This window comes from Phascolarctos cinereus, unplaced genomic scaffold, assembly GCF_003287225.1.
Source record: "Phascolarctos cinereus isolate Bilbo 61053 unplaced genomic scaffold, phaCin_HiC Scaffold_4;HRSCAF=312, whole genome shotgun sequence".
Classification (NCBI taxonomy): domain Eukaryota; kingdom Metazoa; phylum Chordata; class Mammalia; order Diprotodontia; family Phascolarctidae; genus Phascolarctos; species Phascolarctos cinereus.
The window spans coordinates 593,201,213-593,214,075 of NW_027555847.1; the positions used below are offsets into that span (position 1 = coordinate 593,201,213).

A 12,863-nucleotide genomic window follows, 5' to 3' on the forward strand; every position below is an offset into this window, starting at 1 on the left:
ATAAACTGCAAGTTCAATATGTCAGTGTGATATCTGATATCTAGTCAAATATAAGCTCCTTGAGGGAAGAAGCTGTTGTGTTATCTTTTTATCTTTGTACTTGGCACATACTTGGTGCTTAATAAATGTTTGCTGAATTGAATACGGAAGCCTAGAAAACTGATGTAAGCTTGGACTACATTGCATGCCCCTTTCCTAAGAGGTTTTACTTTGTAATTACTTTTACTTACAAAACAGGCCTGCATTTATATTAGCCCAAATAAATACAAAGGGCAGTAAGATTCTATCATTTATGATTACAGAATCTCTGATTTGGAGTTGAAAGAAATCTTTGAGCCAGATTTTACAGATGAGAAAGCCAATGCTAAAAGGTTAAGTGCCTTATCTTTAGTCAAATGGGAGAATAAAATGGCAAAGCCAGGATTCAAACCTTATCTTAAGGTTCTAGCTTATACTTGATCACTTTCATGATTTTACTGTCAGATAATATGCTTCCTTTGGTTAAAGGGCTTACCTACTGCTATATTTGTTCCACCAATATTTATATCATTTTCATCATCAAATTCGATCCTGACTCCCTTTCCATTGCCTGCTGACACTCCACAACCCCCACTTCGACAGAGAGATATTGGAACGACTCCATAAACATAAGCCAACATAATAGGAACACCAATGCCTTAAAAAAGAGAAAGAGAATTTAAATTAAATGTTATTATGAACCAAAAAGTGAAACACTGAAAAAATAAGACTGGGAAAGCATTTTAAAGAGATGATGAGTACAAAATAAAAGTGTCAGAGTTCAAACTTGGATATGTATACAAAAACAACTTATTCCACTAAAATTTTAACAATCTGCACTGGAATGAGGTTCCAGTTTCTACACTAAATATGAAACGGTAACACTCCTTAACACATAAATTATTATTTTTATACAAAAGGCATATTTTATCATTTTCAAACTGAACCTTTCATATTTAACATTAACTTCAAAATTCTTTATTTTATAATGTCCTCAAAAGTAAGGAAAATTAAGTTTGAGGTATCTGAAGGTATTCAGTACTTGCTTACCTACAGTTACTGCAGCTACAACCGGAGATACTATTACAGACAGTGTTACACCACCTGCTATGGCCAAATTCCGCTTGTGTTTTGAAATATCCTTGCCTTCATATCGATTATGAATCTTGAGTAGAAAGAAGGAGATATGGTTGGAGAAGAGATACGTTACATATTCAATTTAGATGAAATAGGTCTAGACTTGTTAAAAAGTTAAAATATTTCCTCACTTAAAAAAAAAGACTTGTCTCTAATATAAGGCAAATCTAAGCTCTCCTGGCATTTTCACAAATGTTTACCTTATCATTACCTAATATTTTACAGAAAGTAATTTATCAAAGTGACTTAACATGTGTTATTTAGTTATACTGGTCTGTGCTCCTTCCCCCTACTTACTTACCACCTTTCAACTCCTTTCAATCTGACTGCCATCACCATCACTATGATACAGTCATGTTATCTGGTCCTAAGTATTTAATTTTTTTTCAATTAATGAAATCTCTAATAAAAAGTGAGCCATATAACTATTTGATTAGAAGGTAGCATAATTTTTATGCTTAGCAAATTAGAAAAACTAAGTTTATTTTCAACATTGTTATACACTAGATGTTAAAATATAATATTGGAAAACTTTCATCCTATTTTAGGATCCTTAACAAGTATATAGGCATTTATGGGATGTTTGCCAAAAATGCTTTCATTTCTTTACTAACCCTCAGAAAACATTCTAGCAGCCATGCCTTGATTACTGGATAGCCACTTTCCCCTCTACTCCCTTTATGTGAAGGGAGATAATGACAACTTACTCTGGATCCTGGCCCAAATTTACTTTTGCTCAGCTACTTGGAATAGGAACAGAGAAAAGAAAGGCTAAAGTATAACTCCTGGATAGCAGAGACTAGATCTGTGTAACTCTGTAATAGATCTAGCACAGCACCACACGTAAAGAATGCTCAATAAATATCACTGGATGAGAAGGAATTCTCTCTTTCTCCATAACTTACTTGGTTATACTTATGATACTTTCAATTGGAGATTATTGGTAGGAAAATGGACAGCAGAGAGCTTTCACCATATTTAAAGCAATACAATCTCTATAGAACTTCACTTCTACTCCAACCTTCTAAGCTAGCATTCAATCTATACATAGGGTAGTATTATTGTCCTGACGACCTCTTTTGGACAACATTCTTCAGGTTGTCAAAATATGCAGGTGGAAAAGGGTAGCATCATCCCCCTCATTGGGGCTAACTTGGGAAGCACAGTCTATGTACTTTGTTGTCAGGTGGATTCAGGAGAGAGTCTTACATTCTATTTTAGCCTGCTAGCCAGTAAGCACTGTACAAAACAAAGCTGGAATAACATTACTGTGTGTGCTCAGAAAAAATTATATACACCTTATATAACAGTGATGTCTTGGTGAATGAAGATAAACCATGTTTTGATGTGTTACATAATCTACATAATAACAACACCAGCTCTGCATATGAATTGTAAAGGATTTGAACTTGGTGGCTGGGGGGAGGATAAGAGTGTAAGGGAGTGGGCTGGGACCCTGAAGGGTCAAAGAATATCATTAAATTTTAAATATTCTCAACTATATGTTTCAATATTTTGAAAGACTTGGGACTTTGTCAGTATGAGTATACCCTTCACCAATATAGAGAATAAAACTCTTCATGCCTTAGAGGACAGGATTCTTTAATTGCTGTGGTCAAATTTATCACCTGGTGGCTAACCCTTGGAAAGGGAAGGATAACAAAAACAGTTACTGAGGATCAGAACCCCAAGTAAGTCAAAAGAGATCTCCCAGCTGCTCTTCAAATCACTAGGCCTAAATGATCTACATTCTAGGGTAATAAAGTAATTCTGTATGTGACTAGCAAACCACTGTCAATGATCTTGGAAAAAAAAAAGAGAATGGGAAAGGTGCTCTAAGATATGAGTAAATGTTCCAATTTTCAAACCAAGGATGAGGATGAATTCTTCAAACTATAGGACAATGAACTTCTATTTAGCCTACAAATATACTCAAATTTTCTTGAAGAGATAACAAGGCATAATGAACAGGATTCTGGGCTTGGAGATGGGAAGACCTGGTTGAACTCTGCCTCAGGTATTTTTACTTGCTTTGTGACTAGGTAAGTCACTTAATCTGATCCTCAGTTTTCTCATCTGTAAAAATGGGGATGATACCTATTGGGCCTACCTGACAGGGTTGTTGTCAGAATAAAATGCAATAATATATACAGAGTGCTGCATAAACCTTAAAGCATTATATGTGTTGCTGATTATCATTATTTACTATCCATTAAAAAAATTTTCCTTTGACATAACTAAAGTTATCGATCTGTCATCCTCTTTTCCTTTTGATGCCAAACTCTTTGAAATACTAGTCCATGCTCCTTACCTCTACTTCTTCATCACTTTTTTCACTCTCAACCTCTTTCAATATGGCTGTCATCCCCATCACTATATTACAGCCACCTCCAAAGCAACTAATGCCTTCATTACCAAGTCAAACAGCCCTTTTTTCTGTCCTCATTCTCCTTGACCTCTCTGCAACCTGTGACACTGAGAACTATTCACTATTTAAGACACTCCTTCATCACAGAATTTCTCTTTTCTTGCTCCACTGATGTCAGACTACTGAAGTCATTCCCTTCCTTCAAGGCTCAGCTTCAATGCCACCTCTTCCATGAAAAACTATCCCTGATCCCTTTACGTAAAAGTGATCCTCAAAATCCCTCCTCAAATGTCTCACAGCACTCTGCTTACACTTCTCCTTTGTACAAATCTCATTCTTCTCTATATCATTGCTTTTTTCAACATTTGCCTTCTGCTCACTCTCTTCCCCAATAGACTGTAAGATCCTTGAGTGCAGCAAGGGTTTGTGTACAGCATCAAGCTTTATATGTCACACACATAATTGGGTATTTGTTGAACTCACATGAAACGAAATTTCAGGTAGAATTCTTAATTGGGTTACACTTGAAGGAATGGTTTGTGAACCCTTAGAAAGGTATTCAGTGCTCACTCTGCACCAGCCTGGTTTTATCAAGAAGAAATCAGGACTTATAATTTCTGATTTTGACTGGAAGAAAGCTGTACATTTTGGCAAAGCATCAAGTTAGAAAAAGTAAGCCAGATGGCAATACAATTAAGGTGGATTTTGAACTGGCTGAACAATAACTCAGGGACTAATAATTAATGGAATGTTTGGAAAGTTTCCATTTTGTTCAACATTATTACAGAAAAACGAGGACTGAAGGTACAATGGTCATGAAATACATGATTAAGATACACATTTATGCATGATATGAACTGAAGCAGGAAGGATCCAAAATAAACAAACAAAAATCTCAACAGTCTAAAATAATGGGCCCAATCTAACAACATTAAATCTAACAAGGATAAATACATACATCTGGACTTTGGTTTAAAAAAGGACAATAATAGTTTATGTGAAAAAGACTAAGAGAATTATATAAATTCCATAAGTCAACAGTATTACAAGCAATCTTAACAGTCAAGCACTATAACAGAACAAGGAAGATTAAAACAGCCACAAAACAAATAAGCAATTGTGTATTTTACCTTACGTCCAACATACACCGGGATTCCAATAATCATCGCAGGAATAGCAATGCCAGCTATTAAAGCAATTCCTACAGGAGCACCAACGAGTGTTCCTAGCTGCCACAGTATTTTCTTCTTACGGCTCCAAGGCTTCTTTCCCCAAAAAGTACATCCTGATGGGCTAATGAAAAGAATTGAAAAATAAACCAACACTAATTTGAAAACCCAAGAGTAACTATTAGACAAGATTATAACAGTGACTATCAGACAGGTTATGGAATTTTTCCCTTAAAGTTTTGTTACTTTTTAATACAACCAAAAGATTTTCTAAAACAAAAAACTAGTTTGTATAGCACAAGGGGAATTGGAATAGGTTCTTAGTACTCAACCATCCAAGAAACCTTTAGTTATTACTCAAGCAGTAAAATATTCCTTTTATAGTCACATATTAGATATATACACATTTTGTAGACAGTTATAATTTACATACAAAAAAATTTAAAAGGACTTTTAAGACCCAATATAGTCAAAGGCCTCCACTGTGATACAACACAACATCCTTATTTACAACTACCCGTCTTAAAAGCTTCTCAGAGGCTCAAGGAGGTTAAGTGACTACGGTCACACACTAGTTAGGTCACACACTAGTCACAATTAGACTAGATGTCCTAAGACAGATATGAACCCATATCTCCAATGCTAGCTAGCACTCTGCAATGTCACGTCTCATTAAAAAAAACATTCTTCCTAGAAATGTTGCTGGTTATTAATCTTACTAAAAAAATTTGGCTCATTCTACCATTTACTGAATTAGAGCAAAATTAATCACTTTAAGTATGTTTCAAAATCTAAATTTTAAAACACTAGTTAGAAAAAAAATATAATGCCATTTTGTTTTTATATTATATGTAACTATTACCTTAAACATACCTTAAATAATGTAAATCTGAGATTTCTTTCATACACAGCCAACAAAACTCACAACCACAGACAGCACATGTCATGTGATTGCAACTTCCATCATTCATCTTTATTATGTATGCAGCACATCGTGGACATGGTTTTATATCATCAGCTATTATTAAGAAAAAAAAAACAGAAAGTTTTACTGATATGCAAAATATACTAAATTATATCAATAAACAACCATTCCTGATAAAATTTCTAATAGAATCTTGATGATTTAATATTTGAAATGAAGATACTCATATACCCAAATCTTTCCATTAATACACTATCCAATACTATTTTGTAATTTATAAAGTACTCTCTTCCTCCTTTCTGAAAGACAAAGCTATTTCAAACCACAAGCATTTCTCAAAACACAAGTATGATAAAAGATGAGAAATAACACAACAGCAAAAAAGAATAGGAATGAAGAAATGAAGTTAAGTCCTTGGGACAGCTATAGAGGAGGTGAGGTTTCATATTAAGAACTTACTTAAATAATTAACTTTACTGACTGATGTGGGTACTCCCTTCCCAACAATACAGATCATAAGCTATGACTTAATATATCATCTTTATAATCTGTTAGAGTAGAAAAAGCCATTATCCCATAGCCAATCTGAAGACAAACTTTTAGCCCTCAGACTATACAGTATCACTTTATCTATTCTTAAAGTCTTTCCAGAGATGATTCTTTGCTCAGCAAACTTTAGAGAACTCAGGGTAATCTTTCATAGCACAATAGGTAGCAGAGTTATTCTAAGAATAAGTTAACTGAAAAAAATATCTTTTCAGTGAGCTTCTCTAATAAAAGTGTCATTTTCTCAGATATATAGAGAATAGTCAAATTTATAAGAAAAAGAGTCATTCCTCAATTGATAAAGGACCAAAGGATATGAAAAGGTAGTTTTCAGAAGAAAAAAATCCAAGCTATCAACCAAGCATATGAAAAAATGCTCTAAATCTCTTAATAGAAAAATGCAAATTAAAACAACTGTGAAGTATCATGTCATACCCACCACAGTAGGCTAAGATGACAAAAAAGGAAAATGACAAATGCTGGAGGAGCTATGGGAAAAGAGATACAATAATGTACCATGTGTCCAACCACTCTGGAGCTATGCCCTTAAAAATATTAAACTGCATATTCTTTGATGCAGCAATTCTACTACTAAGTCTATATTCCAAGAGATGAAAGAAAGAGAAAAGGGATCCAAATGCACAAAAAATATTTATAGGAGCTCTTTTTGTAATGGCAAAAAATTGGAAATTGAGAAGATGCCCATCAACTAGAGAATGGCTGAACAAATTATAATATATGAATGTGATGGAACATCATTGTGCTGAAAGAAATCATTACAAAGGATGAGTCAGGTTTTGATACTCTACACTTTGTCAACTCACCCTCAATTGCCTCTCCCCCTCAGAGTGGAGGGCTAGAAGACAGAGCACTAAACTCCTTTCATCAAAGCCTTCCTTTATAGAGGGCTCACAACTTTCTTGGTACTCCATTCTCCATCAGCTGCTCTGTCTGTCTTCAACTCCAGGAATAGTGTGTCCTCTGTCTGGGTACCCATTGGTGGCTCCCCTACCCTGTCAGCTTCCTTTTGCATGTTACTTCTTCCAATAAGCTGTAAGGTCTTTGGAAGGGACTCTATGTATTTTTTCTTAATTATATATCCAGAGCCTAGCACTGAGTAGGAACTTTATAAATGTTTACTGAATTGAACTGGTTTCAGAAAAACCTAGGAAGACTTCTGTGAATTGTTACAAAGTGAATAGAACCGGGAGAACAATTTATACACAAACAACAATATTGTAAAGATAAACAACTTTCAAATACAGAACTCTGACAAGCCATAATTCCAAAAGACTCATGATGAAACATGCCATCCACCTCTAGACAGAGAGTTGATGGACTCAGAGTACAGATTTGGAGACTTGAGGAGAGAAAAGATTTAGAACATATATTATGGGAAGTGTGACAGTTAATCATGGAAAAGAAAAGGAATCACTGTGTAGCAGTGAAGACCCAGTTAAGATTAGATATTAAGAATCTGTGGTAGATCCAGTCAGCATAGTTGTGTGACTTCCTTCACTGGGATTCAGCAAACAGAAAGCAGAAGCCAAGAAGGGAGATAGATGGTAGAAAGCAATCTAGAGCTGAGGTTTAAAGGTGGATGAGAAGCAGTAGAACAAGGAGGCAAAGAATTTGAAGGTAGAGAATTGAATAAAGTTGAACTGGCTAATTCTAGTATCAAGATTATGAAGGGAAGGAAAGCCAGAGAAGTACCAGAATGACAGGGAGGTGTAAAGTGACAGAAGGTCAAGAAGGATGAAGAAGAGGTTTAGGAGGGATGAGACACACAGAGAGAATGGAAGGTTAGGAAGTCATGTCACGTAAAAGAATTTCAGAATTCTAAATGACGGATGTAGGATATTTGTGAATGATGATGAGGTCAAAGGTAGGATGGTCCCTGTGTGTTGCAGTTAGCTAAGTTGCAGGTCAATAGAGTTGAAGAAGCTGATGAATTGGGAAACCAGGCTGTTTAAAGGGATGTTGACATGTATATTGAAGTCCTCAAATATAAGGCATTATTAGGGTGGAGAAGAAAACTGAGCCATGTACTAAAAAAGGGCTCGGAAAGGTGGTGGTAGCTTGTCTTGTCACAAACTAATAGTCTGATTTGGACTCAATAAGACTCTCAAAATTTAAGACTCCTTGAATTCAATGCAAAGGTACACATAGGGAATGACAGCAAAAGATGTTATTAAATATGACTGAGGAGTAAAGAATGAGAGGGGTTGGATTTGTACCCTAATGTCTACATATCAAGACTAATCTCTTTAAGGGAGATGGGGTACCGGACATGTTGAGGACCAACTATAATTACAAAAAAGAAACTAATTATATTTTGAGAGACAGGAAAAAACTTGTTGCTGATGTTGGGAGTCATTTCTGAATAAAATGAATAAACTTAGACCACTGACTTTTTAGAGCAAAGATCAACATCTAGATTATGAAGGGCTTTGAATGCCAAATAGTTTGTCTTTGATGCGGGAAGTGACAGGGAGCCACTGTTGAGTACCATGGTGACATGGTCAGACCTTTTAAAATTATAACCTTGAGAGGTTTATTCAAATGATACTGCCATTCCTCAAAACATTTACTGAATTCTTGCAACTGTGTTCAAAGTCACCTGACTTCCCACAATAGGAAGCCAGTTTTCTTATTTTATAGTTAACAGCTCATTGTTAGCCAAGACATGGAATTAGTGTGTTCAGTTTAATCAGTCTTATTCAACACAGTTGACATCAAGTTACTTTAATGGCTATTTCTAACAATTAAGTTTACTTATGAAGGATACAATTTGTCTCCAAGGCTATTTCCCCTTCCCCCTAAAATTAAAAAAACAAATGTACAAGTTCTGAAAGTAATCTCAAAAGAATTGTTTAGAAAAGCTTTGAATGACAGGATCATTGAAATAAGCATGCAGATTTTAAAGATGGCGGCTTTACAGGGGACTAATTAATGCATTTGGATGTATAAATTGTGGTGTCTGTTAAAAATAAAAATCATGTCACTTAATTGTGCATACATACTCACCTATACACACATGTATTTATAGGTGTTACGTATGAACGTAAACATACAGTTCAGGTATACACAAATCCACTAGCAAACAAGTTTTCCTTATTAGAACTCCCCTTTTCCCCCTCTACTCCCAACTCTCCCTCCTGTCCTAGTCTGTCCCAAAAGGTGGTGGGGTCCCTCTCTTTTAAGCAGAGGGTATATGATCAGATATTGTCAGATATGATATAGTCTGGATCTTTGTCAATATGAACTGGACCAGATGGCCACTAAGGTTTCTTCTAAATCCCAAATTCTGTGATTCTGTTTCTGCTGGGTCCTACCCTACTCTGAGAAGGGGCAAGTCATTTCTCAAGTGGGCCCCTGAAGGTGACTGCTTAGCTACTTTTCAGTTCATCTTACTTCAACAACTACTTCAGGTCTCTCATTTTTTACTAATACTTTGAGGTTTTTTCTTATTTTTGAACTGAGGGAACAGAATAAAGCAAACCCACACCTAACGAAAAAAAAATCTGAGTATATACAACTTGACAATTGCTACATTTTACATTTCATACATTTCAGTTCAAGAAAATACCAAAATACTTTTGAAGATTTTCATTCCCCAAAAGCATGAGTAAAAATATTTTCCCTCATAGATCTGCCTTATTGAAATCCCAATAAAAGCACTAGGAGTTTAAAAGTAACATGAGCCTCTTACGAAGACCTGCAGGATAATGTTAAAATGGGCTAGAGAATCTGAATTTGGGATTATATGGCTTACTGAAAATGTTTTTCCCACTGAGCATGGAGGATAAATACATTATTCACACATGAACCCTAAAAGAATTTCAAACTCATGACCTAGAAATATGGCTTTGGATTTTTAAACTCTCAACCTAAAATATGCTTGAATATACTTATTACACACATACACACAATATTTGTAATTACTGAAATAAAGTATTTCAAAAGTTAGGCAAAGTATCTTTTCCTGTATGATTTAGGCCTTAAAAAACAACAACAACAACAACAACATAATAATTAACATTCTTCTGTTAAAAAAGAATAGTAATTCATAACTAATGGTGTCTCGGTCAGAATCTACCTCTCAACTGAATGGTGTTTTTGTTAAAAGCCTGACCAAAAGATCAATACATACCATTAGTACAACTTTATGACCACTCAGTATAAAAACTGTCATGGCACTCATTTTGTTTTATTTCTTAAGAAACAATCATTATTTTAATTTTTTCAATCATAACTTTTAAATAATGAAAATATTTCCTCACATAAAATTTTCTCAAGTATTTCCAGTTCAGAAATCCTATGCCATATCACAATAATATGAACATTGGAAAGGGAACAGAGAATCCAAAGCTGTTGGACGACATTGCTGTTTGTCGAAATAAATTATGTATCTTCCAAACATTTTAAAGATAATAACTGGGCATAAATACCTGCTGCTCCAGATTCTTGGCTATAACTAATGGAAGAAGAACGTATTGTTCTCAGACGCAGGCTCTGGGCTCTCTCCTGTCGGGCAGCATCACAGGTCTGGTTTGGGTGCCAAATTTGTTTACAATGGTAGCAGAACTCTGTTCCACAGCCTTCACGTCCACAAGTTAACTTTGGACAGCTGGCACAGCCAAATGCTATCACAGCATATCTTGAAGAACCAAGATGAGAAGATGGGGATTAAATATATATACAAATACAAGACAAATTTAAAATACTAAAAAAGTTATTTAATTTTTACTTCTGCAACAATTTTCATTTCTAGCAAACTGCCCAAAAACAAATGTTTAAGTTAAATGATTACCTATTAAGAGAGATAAACGAATGGATGTTATCTACATTTATACTTCAAAGCCTCAGGCTCATAGATTTACATCTGGAAAAGAACCTTCCAGGGGTGGAGAATGTGGCCTCAAGGCTGCAGGTTTCCCACCCTGGATAGCCTATTCTCTGCTGTAAAAGGATGAGCAACTTGTTTCGGAGAAATTAAGTGACTTGTTCAAGGTCACAAAACTGGTAAGCAGAAGAGCGGACATTTGAATCCATATCCTCTGACTGTAAAATCAGGCCTCTTCACTATGGCATACTTCCAAAACTCTACCCGGCCAACTCCACTTCCCATCCCATTTCTTATGAGGCCAGAGTCAACTTGTTTTTTCCCCCCAACATTTCTTCTAAAGATGAACAGGACAGTAGTAAGAATTCATCTGTGATTATCACATTAGCAAATAAAATTTGCTTTAAAAAAATTAGCAAAAAAAAAAGCGCTCAGTGCTTTCTAAACCTTTACCTTACCTGTTAAAAAGAATATCCATTCCATAACTTATTTTCAAGAAAATGTCTAAAAAGTAGACTCATAATCAATTACATATGCTTACTTTATTTGTGCAGTTGAATCTCTTAAGTGTCAGTGGGATTCTCTCTTAATACTTTACAATAGGTGGCACAGTAGATAAAGTGCCAGGCCTCAACTCAGGAAGACACCTTCCTGAGTTCAAATCTGGCCTCAGACATTTACTAGCTATGATCCTGGTCAAGTCACTTAGCCTTGTTTGCCTCAGTTTCCTCATCTATAAAATGAGCTGGAGAAGGAAATGGCAAACCACTCCAATATCTTTGCCGAGAAAACTCCAAAAGGAGTCATGAAGAGTTGGACACGACTGAAACGACTGAATAACAACAACAAATTTGTTCTCAGCAATATATACAAGTTTTAGATGGTTAAATATACAAATTTACATGGCTAGTTACCGCAGTCAAAAGATTCCAACTTCAATTAACACCTAGTTGCTATCAAATGCTAAACTATTTTTTTCTTGATACTCAGATTACTCCATGCTTCCCCTTTCCATCTTTGTCCAAAAGCCCAAACAACTTGAAACCTGATTTATGCCATCAAATTTTTAGCTTTCTAATAAGTTGTCTGTGACTGCTAGACTAGATCTTCTATGAAAAAATAGGTTGATGGTCTTTCTCTTCCATTTTAAAGAGGCAGGGCAGACAGTAACAATGTCAGTAGAAAATCAGTGTTACCTTGTCTGTTAGTTCTAAAAAACAAAAATAGAAAGCTCTAGAAATTAATGTTTATTTTAACTAGGCAGGTAGTTGTCATTGCTCTAGTTCTAAAAAACAAATATAGAAAGCTCTAGAAATTAATGTTTATTTTAACTAGCCAGGTAGTTGTCATTGCTCTAGCTAGTAATAGAAATCAAATCCCACAAAGTCAGAGAGAATTTCCAAGATAAGAATTACCTATATTAAAATTACATATTTAAATGTAAATGTAGTTTTTACTGAATGTGCAAATCTATGAAGTGACCATGCAGATGACCATAACTTAATTTTGGAAAGGGTTTAGAGTGAGAACTATGCTTTTATATTTTGTCAATGTTATATGGAATCTTTCTTTAATTGGTTCTTGGATAATGTTAGGATTTCTAAAAGTGCTTTTTAAAAATTAGATGTTGGGGCCAGGTTCTTTTGTTTTGGGGGGGGATATAACTCAAGTTACAAATGGAAATCAATGGGTAAATTAAATTTAATATTTTCTAAAGAAATTTAAATTACATTAACTTATTACATTATTAAATTAATTTAAGGAAAAAAGCACTATTCTTATGTGGAAAATTTGAAATTGTTTTTTCTATACTTGGTATATAATACTAACATTTAAGGTATTGGGATTTTTAAC

At 34.9% G+C, this 12,863-nt stretch overlaps 1 protein-coding gene across 5 annotated transcripts in view; it reads right to left on the reverse strand.

Moving 5' to 3' along the window:
• RNF19A (ring finger protein 19A, RBR E3 ubiquitin protein ligase) overlaps nucleotides 1-12,863 on the reverse strand; it is a 74,844-nt gene that overhangs the window by 7,946 nt on the left and 54,035 nt on the right. For all 5 annotated transcript variants that reach the window (XM_020969353.2, XM_020969327.2, XM_078153681.1 and 2 more), the window contains 5 exons: nucleotides 10,615-10,823; nucleotides 5,566-5,710; nucleotides 4,654-4,816; nucleotides 1,069-1,183; nucleotides 515-676 (listed from right to left, as the gene is read on the reverse strand). In XM_020969353.2, coding sequence (XP_020825012.1) covers nucleotides 515-676; nucleotides 1,069-1,183; nucleotides 4,654-4,816; nucleotides 5,566-5,710; nucleotides 10,615-10,823 — 794 coding nt within the window. The remainder of the gene's footprint in view (nucleotides 1-514; nucleotides 677-1,068; nucleotides 1,184-4,653; nucleotides 4,817-5,565; nucleotides 5,711-10,614; nucleotides 10,824-12,863) is intronic.